Source organism: Rhinatrema bivittatum, chromosome 1, assembly GCF_901001135.1.
Source record: "Rhinatrema bivittatum chromosome 1, aRhiBiv1.1, whole genome shotgun sequence".
NCBI classification, from domain to species: Eukaryota; Metazoa; Chordata; class Amphibia; order Gymnophiona; family Rhinatrematidae; genus Rhinatrema; species Rhinatrema bivittatum.
In genome coordinates, this window is record NC_042615.1 from 746,893,640 (window position 1) to 746,914,794 (window position 21,155).

The 21,155-nt window shown below is 43.6% G+C and overlaps 1 protein-coding gene across 6 annotated transcripts in view; it reads left to right on the forward strand.

The window, feature by feature from the left end:
• The window catches only part of FYB1 (FYN binding protein 1), a 290,377-nt gene that overhangs the window by 211,727 nt on the left and 57,495 nt on the right, over positions 1-21,155 (forward strand). For 4 of the 6 annotated variants that reach the window (XM_029578325.1, XM_029578343.1, XM_029578354.1 and 1 more), the window contains exons 8-10: positions 717-873; positions 8,284-8,413; positions 17,706-17,734. In XM_029578325.1, coding sequence (XP_029434185.1) covers positions 717-873; positions 8,284-8,413; positions 17,706-17,734 — 316 coding nt within the window. The remainder of the gene's footprint in view (positions 1-716; positions 874-8,283; positions 8,414-17,705; positions 17,735-21,155) is intronic. The other 2 variants (XM_029578333.1, XM_029578360.1) reach the window with 1 other exon arrangement.

Below are 21,155 nucleotides of genomic sequence, written 5' to 3' on the forward strand. Positions count from 1 at the left end.
GGGATGTCTGGTATATTGAGCTGTGTTGTTCCTCATGTCAAACGTGTGCATCCCTCCCTTGGGCACTAGTCCTCCATTCTTTTACCAGTCTGAGAATCTGCTCTTTATTGTCGTAGCTTCTACAATCATACCAAGGCCTTTTTCCAAAAATAATTCATCGGTCCCCAGATAACCAAGCATTGAGTACCATATGGCTCCCCTATATTAGGGCATTGTTCCTCTAATCCTGACTCCTTTGGAAATTGTCATACAGATCATGCAGCAAACCCTGCAGCCAGAGCTGGCTGCTTGCATGTTTTTAAATCATTTTAAGTATAAAGCAGGTTGGATCCTATTTGGGTAAAATATGCTATATAATTGCAAATTATTATATGTACATTCAGCAGCTTTAAGTGAAAAAAAAGCTATCTTTACCATGGTCTGGCATTCAGTGCTGATAGCTGTTTCATCAGTCACTCACTATATAACATTTATCTGTTTTTGGTGTACTACCCAAACCATGGAATACACAAAAATGATAAGTGTTCTCCTATGCTGATGTAATGAGCCACAAAGCACCCTCACCATTACAAATCTATACTATTACTTTTCTAATAAAACCAGAAACAAGTTTGCAAGTTATCTTTTGCAAAGTTTATGCAACCTTTTCTGTCGCCTGAATTTTCCTGAAAACTAACCAGCTCTTATGATATTTTTCTCTTATCTTCTCCATGTAGTTGGTAGGATCTATTGAAGTCCTTCATCAGGCAAGGGCCTGCGTTGACTACAAGGGTGGAAAGAATGAACTGAGTGTGAAACAAGGAGACCAAATTGAAATCATTCGCATTACAGATAACCCTGAAGGAAAATGGTTGGGCAGAGTAAAAGATTCATGTAAGGGTTTTTTTCTCCCCTATGTTTTCATTTTTCAAATTAAAATTCTATTTTACATACCAAAAAGTCATCCTAAAGCAATTTACAAATCACGGATAAGGAAAGTTATATCTTTTTGTTAACCAACATAAGAATGATATTGCAAAAGGGTTAGCAGGGGAAGGTTTGTCTTTTTGCAACAGAATGGAGACTTCTGAGGGAGAAGATAAAATGAGGAGCAATCTAAGAAAACAAAGAGTGGTCAATTGCTTGGCAGCTAAAACTCCACACAAAAAAGTGCACTTGTGCATTGGGGGAGAAGAGAGAAGTGAGTGAAAGGGAGTGGAGATACTGATTGCACCAATCAGGAGGGTCCCAAGGTAGTGAAAAATGGTGACAAAGCAGTGGTTAGAGCCTGAAGAATACCAGGGTGCTAAGGAAAGGCAGAACCAGAAGAAAAAAGGAGGTGATAATGCCACTTACAAATTGTTGGTGAGGTCTTATCTGGAGATTTGTTTCCAGTTCTGTAGACCATATTTCTAAAAGAATATACACATAGTAGAAACAGTCCAGAGAAGAGCTGCCCAAACAGTGCCCCAAAAGCCTATGAGATGAGACTTAAGCACTTGAAAATGTAATCCTTAAAAGAGAAGAAAGAGAGATATTCAAATGCCTCCAGGTCATAAATAAAGCACAAGAAGTAAACCTTTTTTTTCCTGTGAAAAGGAAGTTCTAAATTAAGAGGTCACCGCATGAGGCTATTACTACTACTTTTAATTACTATAGTGCTATTAGCTATATGCAGTACTGCTGTAGAAATATATAACAGGCAGTTCCTTCTCTATGGAGCTTAACGGTTTACTGATGACTGGCAAAACATATGAGGTTTCAATAAATGTATTAATTACAGTGAACATAGTTAAAATCAAGAAACTTAAAAATGGAATAGTAACCTGTTAAAGGTAAGCTTTTAGGAAGGCCTGGAATATGGCCAGAGGAGCATGACACACCAACTCAGGATGGGTACTTATACCCTTTGTACGCTGGACAATAATCAAAAAGCCCATTTACCTAGGTACAACAGCTTTGATTATTTTTTATTTATTTAAGTGTTTTTATATACCGTTGTTTGGAGCTGGCCTTCACAACGGTTTACAAGAGAAACAACAGTACATGGAACAGCTAACAGGTACAATGAAACGAACGTAAATAAGATACAATTTGTGATTATTGCCATCTCTATGTTTCTATGGTTTTTTAAATTATGGAGTCCCGGAGGTTCGCGTGCCGGCAGCCGGCTGGCGCGCACAAGATACGCCTGCCTCAGGCAGGCGTAAGAAATAAAATAAGGTAGGGGCGATTTAGGTAGGGCTGGGGGGTGGGTTAGATAGGGGAAGGGAGGGGAAGGTGGGGGGGCTGGAAAAAGGTTCCCTCCAAGGCCACTCCAATTTCGGAGCGGCCTTGGAGGGAACGGGGACAGCCATCGGGGCTCCCCTCGGGCTCAGCGCGCGCAAGGTGCATGTGTGCACCCTCTTGCATGCGCTGAGCCCGGATTTTATAACATGCGCGCGGCATTAGGGAGCAGAGTGGCTCTTCTTTTATCTGCTCCAACATCAACTTCACATCCCCCGCCCCTTTGTGTTCCCTGCAGGTTATTCGAGAGGGGAGGGGCTTGAGCTGGAACAGAAAGCTGAGACTGAAGGCAGGCATCCTACAGCTTTCTTCAAATGACTGACTTAAGGAATGTTGATTCTGTAGCAGGTTGTCAATTGTGAAACACGCTAATTATCTGGCTTCTCCTGTGGCAGCACAATTGTGGGAGCCTTGGGAAATTGATTATAATATAATAAGATAAATTAAATTAATGAACACAAACATATCTGATAATTACATCCACTATAAATAATATTGTTACGAGCGTGGAGGCGCAGTCACTTCTCATAGGGGATTGTGAGCCCTTGGGTCATGTTGCGGCTCAGAGAGGAGCACCAAGACACACCATGAGAGGTGAGCAAGTACTAGCATGGGTGGAGCAGGAACGAGGCTTGACTGAAGACAAGGCAAGGAATAACTGGAACAGGAGCAAGGCAGGCTCAGCCCTGGACCTACACGCACCAATGAGACCCAGGAACGCAATGCTGGTCTCGAGAGTAGCCCTCCGGCCACTGATTAGCCCTTCCAGACCCACCGCTTGGGAACGATGAGTGCATGAGGCCAGACAGAGGCTGAGGGCAGGAACAAGAAAACTCAGACGAAGTTTCAGGATATTCAAAAGACTCAGACATAGACTTGGATACTCAGAGGACTCAGACGTAAACTTGGATACTCGGAGGACTCAGACGTAGACTTGGATACTCGGAGGACTTCAGATGTAGACTAGGCTACTCGGAGGACTTCAGACCAGGATTTAGGTTGCTCAGAAGACTCAGACAAGGATTCAGGTTGCTCAGAGGACTCAGACAAGGATTCAGGTTACTAAGAGGTCTCAGGCAAGGATTCAAGAGAAAGTCCTGGGTGACTGCTGCATCGCAGCGTGCCCTACACAGCCACCAGTGGCTGGTCGCGGACCACGATGAAGCAGAGCAGGTTCTGGCAGAGACATAGGCATGGTCGGAAGCAGGCACAAAGAACTCCGAAGACCGGGAACAGGATACAAGACTCAGGATTCAAGACTCAGAACTTGGAACATTAAAAGCAAGGGTCTTCCGGAGACATGCGCTGCTGACGAGAAAAAGGCCTTGTACCACGAGGCGCCCTACACAGACCCCCATGGGCTGGTCATGGACCACGATGATGACATGCCAGGAAAGGTGGACAGACGAGGAACCTGGGAACTGGACGAAGAGCTGAAGAAGAGGCGGCGGAGACAGGACAGGAACATCGGACATCAGGAACATCGAACATGGTACCTCTGGACATGGAACATCAGGACTTGGATCATCAGAACTTGGACGAGGAACATCACAATGAAATCACAATGCATTAGAAAATGAGAAACAAAGTAGATATGTAGTGAAAACTGGAAGGAATATTCAGTTTTTCATAGTATTCTTTCTACTTTTCTTAGGCATTTCAATATTTGTTTGTGATGGTGGGGGAATATATTAACTCCTCTACTGTTGTATTTGTACGTTTGATTTACATATGTGTAAGGTAATCTGAAAATGTAAAGAGGCAAAAGTGGTATCTCCTTGCTTCTGAATATATTTTGAGTGGTTGAATACATTTTGAGTGTTTCTTAATATATTTGTTACGAACCTGCCCGCGGACCTCATCCCGCGAGGAGGCTCTCACTCATGCTAGGCCACCCCAGACCGCGCTGCTGCAGCTGTGTCCACCGCCGACGCCGTCTTCCCAGCACAGCCCAGAGGCTGCTGCCAATGCTTCATCCTCGCGGCGGGCAGAGCTGCTGCCGCTGAGCCCTTCCGCAGCAGGGAGCCGCTGAGCCAGCTCTCCCCTGCGGCAGGAAGCCACCGACATCAGGCCCTCCTTTTGTGGCCTAGTGCCGCTTCTGCCTGCTCCTCTTTGTGGCATGGACACTGCCGACACTGTCCATGGTCCTTCCCCTCTCTAGGCACGCGGCCATGCCTCTCTTCAGCTTTTAAATGGCCAGCGGTGGGAAATGCCCCGCAGCCCTCACCAGTGATGTCATCTTTGTGATCCTGATTCAGCCCTATAAAAAGGCTCAACTTCACTTCCTCGGGGCCTTCAAATCGGATTCCATGGTTGTCCATGTCTCCTCTTCTCCAGTCAGGTCTTCCATGATCTGCTCCTGTCCAGATGGCTTCGTGTTCCATGTTCTTCTTGTTCCTGATCTTCTCCTTCTGATGTTAATTATAACACAGCATATTCCTTTTGCAAGGTATCACACTAACTTCTGATGTGCTCCTGGAACTCATTACCATGGCATATACTTTGTTTTCATTTCTTATAAATATGTTCACAGGTTTTCTTAATTAAGAGGCTGATGCACTTAACTATAGTATTTTCCTCTGGTTAGTGGCCGTTTTATGAAAGTTTGCTACAGACGAAAATGAGCTCATTTGCATCCATAGTTCATTTTCGCATGAAATGTTCTACATGTTAGCAAAAATGAGTGTGAAAACACACCTCCAGCTCTAATGTGTATGATTATAACAAGTGGTGCCTAGTCACTTGAAGTTTCATTTGACAATAAAAGTTGTTGAACCTTAATATGTGACACTTCTTTAAAAAAAAAACTTTTTCTGCTCTATATTTTCTGTTGTTCTATAATGTTGCTATGGGTGAGAATTTTGTCTGTTGCCAGTCAACATTCTCTTGCTGAGAATGGGGCTTCCATGTTTTGAAGGGAATGGGGCTTCCATGTTTTGAAGGGGCTGTATGACCCATCATCCCATTTGGTGGTACTCGGAGCCCCCCACTCCAACTAGCCAAAAAAAGTTAAAAATCATGGGTCTTGTAAAGCCACAGCCATTAAGCCCTGCCCCTTTGCCCCTTTCTAATAGAATGAGAGTGCTACTTGGACCCCTCTGCCTCCTCTCTTAGCTGCCCAGGTTTATCCTGTAGTTGGAGGAAAGGGGGCTCTTTCTGGGGAGAGCAGAAATGCCCACCTGTTCCTGCCCCAGTTGAACCATTTTCCAAAAAAAAAGGCACTGGCGGAACAGCTAACCCCATGCACTCCTTTATAACTTACGCTCAGAGGTAGATCTTAAATAAGTACGCACGTGCGTACTTTTGTTCGCGCAATCGGCGCGAACAAAAGTACGCCGGATTTTATAAGATACGCGCGTAGCCGCGCGTATCTTCTAAAATCCGGGGTCGGTGCGCGCAAGGCTGCGCAAAATCGGCAGCCTGCGCGCACCGAGCCGTGCAGCCTGCCTCTGTTCCCTCCGAGGCCGCTCTGAAATCGAAGTGGCCTTGGAGGGAACTTTCCTTCCGCATCCCCCCACCTTCCCCTCCCTTCCCCATCTACCCCAGCCCTACCTAAAACCCCCCTACCTTTTGTTGTACAAGTTATGCCTGCTTGAAGCAGGCGTAACTTGCTCGCGCCACCTCGGCATCCCCCGGCACAGGCCGCAGTGCCGGGGACTTCGGACCGCCCTCCCAGCCCGCCCCCAAACCATCGCCACGCCCCCATACCCACCCCGGACCACCCCCTGACCCCAGACACGCCCCCAGGACATGCCCCCGGACTGCCACCATGCCCCCGGACACACCCCCTCCCGCCCCTTTTATGAAGCCCCGGGATTTACGCGCATCCTGGGGCTTTGCGTGTGCCGGCAGCCTATGCAAAATAGGCTGCCGGCACACGAGTGCCCTGCGCGCATAAATCCGGCAGGATTTAAAATAGGTGTTATAATTAAATCCGGCAGGATTTACGCGCGCAGGGCTTTTAAAATCTAGCCCTCAGTATTTTAGAATTGGGCAAGTGGGTGGGATTTAAGGGCAGGACTTTCCAAGCCTCCATGACTTTTAATTTATTTGGCCCACGAGGGTGGTCGGGGTGGAAGCGCACTAACAGTACCATGGAGTTGTTAATACAAGGGGTGGGGAATGGGATGATGGATCACATGGCCAGTTCTTGTGATGTGGGCTTCCCCGGGCTAGCCACAAAAAATAACTATACCTCTTTGAGGTGTAGGCTTTTTTTTTTTTTTTTTCCTGAAAACAAGCTTGTAAAGCCTTTTTTGCATACCTATTTTTGCAAAATTGCCCAGTTATGAGCTGTTTTGCATGCTTTTGCATCACAGCAGCTCATTATTGGGCATTTTCAATAAACCTTTTGCATAGTGGATTATGAACAAAAGTTTACTGTGAAATTTTTTCACAATAAGGATTTTTGTTTAAAATTTTGTGCAAAACATCCACACGTTCCAGTTTTTTATGAGTATGTGGGTCATTTGTTATCTTTTTGTTCAAAAACCCAGGGGTTTGCTGTTTACTGCCATAAACGTATTTGCTAATCGGGGCTGCTCTCGCCATCCTTCCCCTTCTCTCTGCACCTCCCAGGGAGTGAGCTCTTTCTCAGGCCGATACATTACAGTGCGCTCCGGAGAGTGTCCTGTGCACGGCCCGTCTGTGAGGAGAAAGGAAATGCTTTGTGGCCCAGGTGATGGAGTGTTTCTCCTGCTGTGTGTGAATCTGTCTGGTGATGTATTCACGTCAGGGACAAACAGGCTGGACTCAGACTGGGTGCTCAACTTAAATTTACTGATTTTTTTCCAAAAGATCAGTCATTGCCCCACAAACATTCCACAAATGAAACTGTACATTTGAACTATTTATATTATCTCTCTGCTGGGGTGCTTGTGTCCATCTTGCTAGCTCCTGGGAAGGAGCTTGTCACCGTCTCCTTATCTGTGCAAACAGCCCAGTAGATTGAGGAATCCTAGGCGGGAGCCCTACACCACAAAAAAAGATCCTACCTGAGTCCAAAGTTCAGTCTGGTGCCCACAGTCTGGTGTCCTGATCACTTTGGGTTAGAGATCTGATTGGGAGACTTCAGATCTTGATGTTACAAAACCCATTTCTCCTTCCTCTCCATGTGACTTCTTTGAGAGAGAAGTCTGATGTTCCAGTCTTGACAAAAGCACTCCTTCTCCTTTCTCCAAGTTGTGCAGAAGGATAGGGGGGAAAAAAACCCTCCACACTAACAAAAGGGGGGGAAAATCCAAATGTCTCTATTCAAAATATTTCATGCTGGGTAGTGCTGTCATTGGTCTTGTGTCCTCTAGTGAGTAGAGAGGTCGCTCTCAGGTCTCCAGCCTCTGCTGTCAGGACTGGAGGGGGGGGGGGGGTTGCACAGGGTGTTCCCAGAAAACGTATCAAAAACCTGACCAAAATCTACAAAATCCTCTCTCTTCAAAAGGGAGGCAGACCCTCTCAGACAGGGAGTGTGCTATGAGGAATCTCCTCTAAACGCAAGAAAATGACCAAGCTAAGCTGCGATAATGGACCCAACTCAGCAGGGAGAATGTAAAATGGCTCCTCATGCCTCAAAACCTAACTCAAAATGACCAAACTCTCTACTTCTACCTCCACCCTGTACCCCTGAGATAACCAATCACAGTCAGCTCAGTGGAGAATCTGAAAGAGAGTGGAAACTCCCAATGCTGTTACTAGTCCTGCAGGTAAGGGACCCAGGGCCATCTGGTGGCAAAGCGCAGAGTCGGCCACACCTATTTTATGAAAAAATGTAGCAATTTAGTATATCAGCCTCTATATTACAAATTTATTCTGAATTTTTGAATGCAAGACTGGAAGGCACCAATGGACATGTACAGATGTGAGTCAGACACTTCTAGGTAATCCCTCCCACAGCAGCAGCAGCAGAATTTCCCACCTCTGTGATCATTGTTTGTATTGTATTTGATAGTGGGTGTCAGTTTAGCTATTTAGCTACTTGTCTATCAAATAACAGTTGATTTCATAAGATTTCCTCTTTTTCAGATGGCTTTATTAAAACAACCTTAGTGGAGATTAACTATGAGTCTCTGAAAAGAAGAAAGCCTATACCAAAACAGGAAGAAAATGACCAAGAAGTCTATGATGATGTTGGAGAGCAGGACAGCATCAACAGGTAAAAAACAACATTGCATCTTACTGATATTTTAAAGCACAAATGAGTGTTCAGCCAGTCAAATCATTAAATTGGCTGATTTACCTCCATTCTGTTTATTCAGTACTGTGCACCCAGTGGAATGACTGGATTAGTTACTTACAGGATATTGGGGAATTTTTCTCTCTGCTATATTTTTCAAAAGAAAAATAACAAGGTTGCTTATCTGTAACAGGTGCTTTCCATAGCTTGAAGGATGAATCAGTTACACAAGTAGGTGATGTCATGCGCTAGCACCGGGATGGAATAACTCTCCCAGAGCTCAGCATTAAGGAAAAGCTCTGAGCAATCATGGCCTCTCCCATGCACAACAACACTCATAGTCTCCTCAGTTAGTTTAAAACTCAAATTCAACGTGAATGTATGTCTAATTCATCCTGCTGCCTGTGGAGAACACCTCTAACATGTAAGCAAATTTTCTGTTTTCTATTGACAAGCAGGATATAATCTGCCACACAAAGGGGGTGACTCCTAGCTGAGGGTTAGTCCATTTTTAGAATAATTCCATCCAAAATGTTGAGGAGCAACCCGTCTTTATTAGTAAGTGAAAGTTGATGTATTTACGTGCACACATTCTTTAGAACTGCTCAATGGAAGGCAAGGCACAGTCCATATTTGCTGACTGGTTCAGGCAATAGTGAGAAGTAAATGAATGGAAAGAAGACCAGGTTACTGCTTTGCAAATGTTTTCCAGCGGAACAGATTTGAGGAGAGCTCCCAAAGCGGCAGTGGCTCTTATTTGATGGAGTTTTACCCTAGATAGAATATCCCCTTGAGTAGAGCAGAACTGAATGTAGGCTGCTAGCCAGTTGGCTAGTGTACACTTTATTAGATGGTTGGCATCAAAGGCGATGAAAAGCTGAGAAGATCATCTAACTCCTCTTGAGATAGTATATTGAAGTTCTTTTCCAGTCCAGCGTATGAAAAGCTTTCTTGCCTTGATGAGAATGAGGTTTTGAATAGAAGGTGGGTAAAACTATTTCCTGGTTAATGTGGAACGCTGAGTTGCTGACAACATCTTTGGTAAAAACTTTGGATGAGTCCAAAAGCCCACCCTATCATGGTAGAATTGAGTGTATGGCTCAAAAGTAACTAGTACTTGAAGCTCACCAATTTGCTTTCAGAGGCAACTGCTATCAGAAAAGGTACTTTCCAAGTCAGGAATTTCAGTGATGATGAATCTAAGGATTTGGACAGAGCTTTCATCACTAGAGAAAGCACAATATTCAGGTCTCATGCAGCTGGTGGCTATTGAATTGGGGTTTTCTTTGAAGAAGGCCTTCCATAAACCTTGTGACAGTTGGCTACTTGGAAGCTGGGCTCTTTCTGTTAAGTCATAATAGACTGACAGTGCACTATTATGAAGTCTGACAGAGGACATCTAAAGATAGATGAAAGAGATATTGTAATATTATACCAGATGGACATTAGAAAGGGTTTTGGCCTTTTTAGGAACACCGGGTAGAGAATCTTTTCCACTTGAAAGCATAGAACTTTCTTGTGGACAGTTTTCTTGCCAATACAAGGATATCTTGTATTTGAGCTGGCAGCTTTAAAGAGGACTGGAGGCATTGTTCAATTTCCAAGCAGTGAGAGCCAGGGATTTGAAATTGGGATACACAAGTGTTCCCTGGTTCTGCATCATTAACTTTGAAAGTAGTGGGACCTGACTGGAGTTTGAATTGAGAAAAGTTTAATGAGGGGTAACCAGTTTTGTCAAGGCTAGTAGGGCACTATGAATATCATAGTGGCTGGCCTTGTTTGAAATTTCATTTAAGTTTTTGTTATTAGAGAAATTGAAGGATAGGCATAAAGTAGTGACCAGGTACATTTGATGGCTAGAACATCCGAAGATAGGCAGGTTATTGATGGTATCCTTGCTGTTGTTTTCATTGTTGAAAAAGATGGAGGGGTTCAGCTCACATCTGGTGATTGGGCATAGATTATTAGCAGTCAAGGGTGAGGTTACTCCACGATTGGAGAGCAGCATCAAGGTTGGTGCAGTCGAGTTTGGACAGAGAACTGAAAAAGGCTGAGATGAGGTCCTCACTGGGGCAGGATTTTCTGAAGACAATGGTGGTATTTGCAGGGGGGTTGCAAAGTGTTGGTGCATTTATGGAGAGTAGAGTATTGATGAGGGAATGGTCCGACCATGGAACAGGGGTACATAAGGGTGTGTTGTTAGAGTGGAGGCAGGAATTAATAAAAATAAGATCAAGGGTGTGCCCAGCTTTGTGGGTGGGTGAAGAAATGATTTGTTTAAATCCAATGGCATAGAGTGAGTTGAGAAAGGTTTCTCAGGAAGATGAGAGGGCGGAGGTGTCTACGTGGAGATTGAAATCTCCTAATATAATGGCAGGGGCTTCAATATTGATGTTATCAGAGATGAATTCAATAATGGGGGAGGGGTTAAGTTCTAGAAGGGCAGGAGGGGAGTAGACAAGGCAGATTTGTAGCTCCGTGGGTTTGTAGAGCCCAATCTCGAGTCTGGGCGGGGTGTCAATGTTCACAGGTTTAAGTTTTATGTGCTTTTTAACTGCTAAAAGGAGGCATCCACCTCGTTTCTTGGGTCTCGGAATGGTGAAGAGGTCATAAGAGTGAGTGGGGAGCTGATTGAGGAGAACGATGTCAGAGTCCTTGAGCCAGGTTTCTGTGATGGCGCAGATTTCCAGCTTGCAGTCAATTAGTAGGTCATTAAGTATTGTGGGTTTTTTTGGAGAGTGATTGAGCTTTGAAAAGGACTATGGATATGGTTGTGAGTCCTAAAAGCTGAGTTAGAGGGGAGATGAGAATGGGGAGGAGGGACTTGCGATGGGCAGATGGGTTGTAATGGGGGAGGAAGAGGGGAGGAAGAGGGGTCTGCGTAAAGGGTAATAAATACAGGGGATTGGTAGCTTGCCATTATGAGGGCAGGGAAGGGGAGAAAGGAGGTGCTAGTGAAGATATTCAACCAGAGCGGGGGGGGGGGGGGGGGAGGATGGAGCGATGAAGGGGAGGGGAGCAAGGCTACTGGTCGCGGTGCCAGAAGAGATGTAGGAGGTCAAGTTAATTATGAGTAAATGGGATATCTTGGGGGCAGCCACTATAACAAAGAGGTATGAGTAGAACCACAAAGGTGTAACAATATTACAGACGCAAGGTGGACAGCATTCAACCGTGGTGCAACACTGAAGTGGCGAACTAGGGGTTGCAGTTGACAGTTAGCAGTGCAAAGCAAGCTACGACAATGCGTTACAGTTAAGCTGGGTTACCTTTAGGGATGGCAAATACCGAGGTAAAAATGGTAAGCACTAATGCTATTATCATTCCATGAAGATAAATCCGAAGGGGGGTAGCGAGGTGTATCAGAGGTTCTAGTTATCATGATACAGGGTTATGGGACAGGGAAGGGATTGAGGGAATGAAGGGGGAAGGGGGGAGCTGGCAGGGGAGCACGAAGGGCATTTAAGCAAAGCACTGCAGTAAACAGAAAAGTTAATTATGAAAGTAAAATAAAATAAAATGCATGAGGGGGACCCCCAAATAAGGACGCTCCTCATATAGATAGCTTAAGTCACAGGCTCCACATGGAAATAAAAAAATCAGAAAAAGAAGTCCATCATGACTGTCTGGTCCATAGCTGTGGAAACTAAAGAGTAATAATTGAGAACGATTGGTCCTACAACGCCACACGCTGTAATTGGATCATAAACTGTTGTGCTTCCTCAGCAAAATGGAAATCATGTCGCTCGCCCTGATGCCTTAGTCAAAGCTGAGCTGAATATTGCAAGGAGAATCGAATGTTATGCTGAACCAGTGTAGAACAGACTGAAGAGAACTCTCTGTGCTTCAGCATTACACGATTGGAGAAATCCTGGAAAATAAGCACTCTTTGATCCTTATAATGCAATTGCTTCTTTTGATAAAAGGCACAGAGAATCATGCCTTTATAGGAGAAGTGAGAGATTTTAGCAATCACAATCCTGGGTTTAGGTCTCCCGGGCACTTTAGGCCGTATACGATGCACTCTCTCAAAAAGCATTTTGCCTTGGAGATCAGAGAGTCCCAGCTCCTGGAGTAGCCAATCCTCCAGGAAATGTGCTAAGTCGATAGTTGAATCATCCTCCAAAATTCCCACAAACCGGAGATTCTTCCTCCTGGCCCAATTTTCAAAATTGTCCAATTTCTCCATGTTCTCTGCCATCTATTCCAGGCTGTGCTGTAGGTGCAGCATGTTGTCCTCCACACTGGAAATTCTTCCTTCAGTGTGATTGAGGCAGGGGCCCAACTCGGTGAGAGAGGATTTCAGTTCTACTGTCTGGGTTGAAATGTGAAAGAATCTATCATCCAGGGCCATCAAGACAGTCTCTGTGAGTCTAAACACCAGGGTTATGTCAAGGTCCTCTGCCGATGCCATTTTGGGAGACGCAGGCTTCAGTTTCTCTCTCTCCCTTTTTGACGAGCAAAATGCCATAACAGCTGCGAAACAGCACAGAAACTCACCAGCGGGAACTGCACCGCATCCCACACTGGCAACTCCAGAAGAAAGTGGTGGCACTAGCTGAAAACTGCAAAAAAACAGAAAGCACAAAAGGGGGAGGTGGCACCCGAAGCTCTGCACCACACGTCCTACAGAGCCCACCACATCACGTGACCCCCGAGCATGCTTCTTATGTTTCAGTGTTGCACTGCAGGAGTCTTCTGCACTATGAGAATGGCGCCTAGGAGTGAACTTAGATTTGTGCTTGTTGGAGCCATTCTTGTGTTCTGAACTGTGTGACTGCACTGAAAGACCAGTTAATTTTGGTCAAGCAATCTCTGAGAACTCCCGTTTTTGGATGATGGGATCCTTGAGGCCACTGCATGAGGGAGTATGAGCAGTATCCAGTGAAGGTGATCTGCTTGATTGCACAGAACCAGGCAGCATCAGTCAGCTTTTTAAGTTTTAAGAAATTTTTTTCAGCTTCATAGAGTTTTCAAAGGCATAAGAGTCAGTGTTTTCTGGCTCTCAGGAACATTTTTCGACACTTATAGCAGTTGACTTGCTTGCAGGTGGAACCAAGACAAATGACAAATGACACATCGTTTGTCATTATTCAACCTCACATGGAGCACTCATGGCTCAGCATCGAGAAAAAACCAAAATTCTCTGTCTTTTTTATATTGAAACCTTTTATTAATGAAATTACTAAACAGATGAGATTCCATCAAAAACAGCTTTTGAAATATATCGAACATCCATTGTAAGAACGAAAAGAAATGACAAAAAATAACATTGAATAGAGAAAAATTGGAAAACAAAAATAATTGAGCCTTATTTTACATCTGAATAGCAGAGCAGAAAAAAGAAAACTGAGGAGACTATGGGAACTGCTATATGCAGGAAAGGTAGTGCATACTCTGAACTTTTCACTAGTTCTGAGCTCTGGGAGAGTTGTTCTGTCCTGGCACCATCAGATGATGTCAACCCCTTGTTGGCTGATTACATCCTGCTTGTCACATAACACCTATGACTAATTTGTTGCTTTGCACAAGACAATGAAATATACTAATGGGTACCTCTTACTGAATAAGCTGTTACATCCATGACAATCTTTTCAAGGCAATGCTAGTCCAAACCCCCAAAAGAGTCAGTGCTTGTTTTTTCACTGATGACATACTAGACTTGCAGTGAAACTATGAAAGAATCAGGGACGAGGAAAAAGAAGCATTTGAAAAACAAAGCAGACACATATCTAGAATAGCGAACCCATGCTTTCTGCTAATGGTACAGTAGAACCAATACAGATCCACTTTAGATGACTATCCACTATTATTCAAAATACAAGAAGAGATATCACTGATTCTTTAATTACCATGCAACACATTGCATCTTTATAAACACAAGGGATATGCACTGATTTTTTTTTTCATGTCATTTTTGTTTCGGGACGTTATCTGATAAATTTTGTTTTTAAAATGGTTCAGGGGTATTTATTTCAGGTTTCCCTAATTTCAGAATTAATGTGCACTAACGGGGCTTAGTGTGCACTAACTACATGTTAATCCACACTAAATCCTGTTAGTGTGCACTAACTAGTTTTCCTAATTTCAAGCCTGGATTCACCATTCTATCGCAGAATGGTGAATCCAGTGAAAACGGGGGATGGGGGGCGAAGGGGGGGCGAAGGGGGGGCGAAGGGGGGGGCGGGTCTGCGAAAACTGGCGGCCTTTGCACCACCACGGTGTTTTCGCTGCCGGCTTTCGCACCCAATAGCGCCACCGTGAAAGGTGGCGCTAATGGGCGCGCTACTGATGACAATAACGTTACTAACCTTATCGCCGCCAGTGAAGACACCACCGAGTCCACATCCTCGCCTCCCCGACTCCTCCTCTCGCCGCTCCAATTCCGCCCCGACTCCACTGTGACTCCACCCCAGCATGCTATCGCACGCAAAAAGGGCCTTTTCACATGCGATAGAGGCTTATCACACACTATAAGCCTTTGAAGATGACCTACTTAGTGAGCACTAATGGGACTTTGGTGTACACTAACTAGATCTTAGTGTGCATTAAGTCCCGTTAGTGTGCACTACTTAGTGTTCCTAATTTCTGACTTAGTGCATACTAATAGGATTTAGGGCGTACTAACTGGATGTTAGCGCTCACTTTAGTATTGTTCTTTGTATATAATGCCACACCTCCTCCCTTCCTTCCTACCTTGTCCTTCCAGAATAGATTGTAGCTGGGTATAACTATATCCCAGTCATGTTTTTACATGTACCAGGTCTCCATGACAGCTGCTATATTTAAATCATCTTCTTCCATGACTGCCTCTAGATCTGGGACTTTATTCCCCATTCTATGAGAATTAAAGTACATAGCTTTCCAAATATTGCCTTTTCCCCCCATATTTCCCATTTTTATATTTATTTATATTTATTTATTTATTTATTTAAAAGTTTTTTATATACCACCATGAGTATTTTGTTCACCAGTCCCCATTAATTATAGTTTAAAGCCCCTTTCAGTAAGTTTTCCATTCTGTGTTCAAAGATGCTGCACTCCTTCTACAACAAGTGGATCCCATTTCTGCTCAGCAGTCCTTGAAAAATCATCCCATGATCCAGGAAGCCAATACACTCATGTCGACACCATCTACACAGCCATTTATTTAGATCTAGAATGTGTGCTTCACTACCTGGGAATTTATCCATAACTGGGAGGATTAAGGAGAATACCACTTTACCTTGACTGTTTTTGATTCATCCTAGTTGGTCCACAAGAAGAATTTGCCTGAAACTAACTGCATTTCAGAGAGATATACACAGGCCATATAAAGGGTTACTCAATAAGGGGCAGATTTTCAAAGCCCTATGGGGTAGATTTTAAAAAACTATGCCCGCGCGTACTTTTGTTCGCGCGACCGGTGCAAACAAAAGTACGCCGATTTTAATAGATACGCACGTAGCCGCGTGTATCTTTTCAAATCCGGAGTCGGCGCGTGCAGGCCTGTGCAAAATCGGCAGCCTGCGCGCGCCGAGCCGCGCAGCCTGCCTCTGTTCCCTCCGAGGCCGCTCCGAAATTGAAGCGGTCTCGGAGGGAACTTTCCTTCCACCCCCCCCCCAGCCCTATCTAACCCCCCCTACCTTTGTTCGAAAAGTTACACCTGCCTGAGGCAGGCATAACTCGCGCGCGCCAGCCAGCTGGCCAGTGCACGATTCTCCAGCCCGGGAGTGGTTTCGGAGGCCTCGGCCACGCCCCTGAAATGCCCCCGGGTCGGAACCATGCCCGCGGCCCCGCCCCCCGGATTACGCGCCGCTGCAATACGCTCCTCCGTCACGTGCCTGACATGCCCCCCAGGAAAGCCTCGAGACTTATGCCCATCCCGGGGCTTGAAAATCTGCCCCTATGTGCGTAAATCCAGAGGATTTATGCTCATGGGGGGGGTTATGCACACCAGGCCTATATTAAAAGTGCCTGGCGATGCGCATAAAGCCCCGGGACGCAAAAAGGGGCGGGGAGGGGGCGGGTGGGGCAGTCTGGGGGTGGGGTGGGGCGGGGCCAGAGGCCTCCGACACAGCGGCCATTACTGCTGTATCGGAGGATCGCACAACTTGCGCCTGCCCAGAGGCAGGTGCAAAAGATAAAATAAAAGTTAGGGAGAGTTAGAGTAGGGCTGGGGGGGAAAGGTTAGGGGAAGGGGTGGGAAGGTTAGGTTAGGGGGAAGGGAATGGGGGAAGGCAGCGCAGCTTAGCGCGCACAAGGTGCACAATTGTGCACCCCCTTGCGCGTGCCGACCCCTGATTTTATAACTTGCGCATGCCTAAGTTATAAAATCGGGTGTATATGGGCACGTGCCGGGTAGTGCACGCACATGTACGCCGCACGCGCATGTTATAAAATCTACCCCTAAGATAGTAACTTTTAAACTGGCTCTCAGGTGCATGTGTATGCACATTCATCAGCCACACCCAGGGACACGGCCTTTTTATAACATACATGTGTATATGCACACATGTTACAAAATACCCTAACCGCATGCACATATGCTTGCAATTTTAAGTGCACACATGCCTATGAGCACAAATACCGAAATGGGGGGGATTTTAAAAGACATGCGCATTGATGCTCTTACCAGTTTTCCCAGTTCAGTCCCCGTTCGCTCAGGTAAGGGATAGGATTTCCAAACCACTCTAGTTTAATAGCCTTCCTTTTCCCGTTAGCCCTGACCCCTAAAACCCCACTGATCTGCCTGGAACTTTTTGTTTTATTACTTACACGTCATCCAGAGCAGAAGTAAAGTTATGCGGCAGGGGACCCCCATGCACTCCAGTGTGTGTAAATATTTACATGCAAATGTCAAGTTTGAATCCAGGACTGCCTGGATTATGTGCAGAGTGGTAAGTATAATCCACTCAATGCTCGCCAGCACAACATATTCGTGCATCTCCTATTTTCGGCACACATCAGGCTTTTAAACTTCATCTTTAATAAATTTTATATATATTTTTGTATGTTAATTTTTTTACACATTTATGTTTTCTTGTATAATAAATTAAAATGTTATTTAAAAAATAAAAAATGCAATTAACAATCGATTATTCATTTATACATGGTTTTGTATTAAATGCCTTTAATAATAAAGCAGATAGATTCCTTCTTTGGATAAATTACAAGCAAATTTATTTGTACACTACTGATTTGCTGTTTTCATATTTATTTTTCTTCACATGAACTCTGAATGAGCTGAAGCTTTGTATACTAGTTTATTTATTCTACTTTTTTATTCCAGCAGGACTATTGGTGGAAGTGGAAGTGAAAGTAAGTTATATATTTGTTACAACGTAATAATGTATTAGAGGCGGATCATGGGTGCCTCTTGTTAAATTATTTTATGAGAACAAAGAGGTCAATATTCAGCTGCGGAGTATATCCGACCAACTTTAAGACAGCCCTATGGCGAAATCAGAGTTATCCACATAACTTATGCGGCTAAGTCTGGCCTGCCCGGAAACACCTCCTGCCCTCCATGGAATGCCCCCGACTTATGCGGCTAGAATTTAGCCACATACAACTTTGAATATAGCCGGCTAGCCAGATAACTTTTCAGTTATCTATTTAAATGGCTTTTGAATATCGACCTCACAAAGTATTACACCAAGTGGAGCAGAGCTGATGAGAGCTCTTTTTTCATTCAAAAAGCAAGGTGACTGTTTGATTATTGTTAACTATGTATTGTTATTTTTCCAGATAATGCTATTTATTAATAAAAAATATATATTTTATATATATATATATATATACGTATAGTAGTAAATGAATGGCATTTTAATCACTTCTACAACACCTGGGACTACTAAAAAAGTTAAATAAACCAAATGCAGAAAAGTATACTCCAAAATTTATGTGCTTGAGCATTTGTGCAGTGTCTGGCAGAGGCAACATCCATTTTAAGGATTAACTGATTCATTAGCAAAACATGGTTTATATATGCTACTTCAAAAGTTATGAGATTTTACTCCATGGTGCTTACTGCCCTGCAGTAAGAACATTTTATTGATTTAAACTTGGGTCTGCTTTGGAGTCTTGTGATATAGCTGAAGAGCGGCTTGCCTGAGAAACAGATGCTACGGTTTCCGTTGTAATTTCACTTTCCACCATGGAATCTTTGTCCCCTGATAAAGCCCTAATAAAGGTGAAACACATTTATGAGCTGAAATGTGAAAGAGTACATTGGGAATTGTTGTTTATCACATTTGGAGTTGTAATGTGATTATTTAAAGGCAATATCTAAGTAATATGTCACCTTGTCATAACAAACTGTTGTGCCATTTAGGAAAGTACTTACTTATCATCTAAGGATGTGATAATCTGTGTGTATTATATTTAATGTAGAGGAAGATGTTTTATAATCTGAATAGTCAGTAGTTTATTGTTATGAATGAGGTGTGAATGCATATTGAGTCAAACTTTGCATGTGTGCAGTTTAAAGAGGTGGAATTTGTATGGTTTGTTCTAATATTTAAATTAAAATAAAAAAAAACATTTTGTACAATTGAGCTAAGAAACCATTATAAATTTGAGTATACTTTTCTACATTTAGGTTACATATGGAAAATTATGAAAGCACCTTGAGAAGCAATTGGTAGCACATCTCTGACACATTATCTTCTTGTTTATATCATGTATAGAAACAAATATGATCTTACTGGCTATGAAATGACAGAGTATGAGGTATATTTTAAAAGCCTAGCACATGCCAAAATCGGGAGATGCATGGACAAGTAGGCTCACGTGTACCCAATGAATTTTAAAAGCCGCCCAGATATACGCATATCTCCCGCGGAGCGAGCATCTCACTCCAATTCCAAAAGGGGTAGGATCTGGGTAGGATCTGGGCGGGGCATAGGGTTCCAGGGTGGGGCCAAGAGATGTATGCGCAAATATTTACATGCCTGGGCGTGCACCCAGGTCCACTTCCACATAAGTTTCCTTCTTCTATGGAGGAGGTGTAACTTAAAAAATAAAACAAATTAGCCAGTTCTGCCAGGTTTAAAGGGTCTGGGGTAACCGGGGGGAATGCAGGCTATCAAACCAGGAGGGTTTGGAGGCCCTAGCTCTTAACAGGGCAAAATGGTGAATGAATTGGTAAAACTGGCAATTGTGTGGACATGCGCCCATTAGAAATTACCTTGGCGTACGCGAACAATCAGGATTTATGCGGCTTGAGTGCAAATGTACATGCATGTATATGTGTTCACAAGTTATAAAATTGCCACATCCCTGAAACAATGTCCACCCGCACACCACTTTGAAAGTTGCCATTCCTGTGTCTACAACTGTGCTAAAAGATTTTTTTTAACCCTTAAGAAGCATTGTAAATAATACAGAAGTTTCAAAATCTCATATACATGGGAATGCTAATTCTCAAAGCAATTTCCAAAGTAAAAATTATTTTACTCATATAAATTGGCAAAACCACTACTTAGCCAGATAAGTCTTAAATGCTATTTATCTGACTAACAGGGCTATTCATCAAAGTGAGTTATGGTGTTAACGGACACGATAGTTATCGCAGCACACGGCGCAAATGCAAATTTATTCAAAGGGGTGGGATTAATGGAAATGAGGGTCATTATTGCACTGTGCGATAGCGTAACGCACGCTGGAAATAACTCCACCTTTTTTCCTGGCGTACAGGAACTATATTTTATAACATGCGCGCGCTGATGCGCACATGTTATAAAATAGCCATGTCCATGTGCGTGCGTCGGGAAGCGCACGCACATGGACACACGCGCGGATGTTTGAAAATCGACCCCTATGCGGGTAGGTAGTTCCTCTCTCTGCCTCCTTGACTCCAACGGTAAAAGTATGTACATTATTGGTCAATGTGCATTCTTTTAACCACTATCAGTTTGGGCAATATTCAAAAACCCTGCTTCTGGAAGTAAAGTGCATTTTTACCTCTTCGAAAGGGCTTTGATTTTTGCAATCCTAGATTTTCCCAATAGGGACAATCTGAAGCCTATTTCATAATAAATTAGGAGAGATTTGATTGGATATTAAAACTGTGTAGACTCCTTCAGTGGTTCATCTGATTCAGGAGTGAATCTACTGGTGATATTTTCCTCATGCTAAGACCATAAATAACACTGCCTAATAGGTTTTCCACAACAGATGGCCAAAAATGGTATGGTACTGAAAGTACAGAAAATTTATTTATGTAAATTATTTTGTTGGCTGCCAGATAATCAATAAAATACAAGCTAGATTAACTGTCTACCAAAATCACATTTCCCATTCTATGTCAATGGCAAAACTCTTGAAAATAAAGTGTTAGCATGTAATAATGGGTGTAGCCTGGTGTGTGTTAATGGGAAATTCACTAAGACAAATGGCCCTAGCAAGCTGTTACTTCTGTCTTGTATTCCCTGGTCAGCCTGCCTATTCAACCTTTAGGCATCCTTTCCGTTTTCTCCTCTGACCAGTACTGATCTCTGGAAATTTCTTGAATATGTTTAATAGTCTCAGTTTCCATTAAAGTCTGTTGGAAAGCGGTATCAGTAAAAGATGATAGAGTTCATGGAAAGGATGACCCAGCTGAGAGCTATTCAGCTGGACAAAATGTTATTTTAATGAAATATTCCCTATATTTGCTCTCGTTACTGCATACATTTCCAAGGATCAGTTCGCTGTGCCTAACACCTTACATATTTCACTAACAATATTTGCAACAATT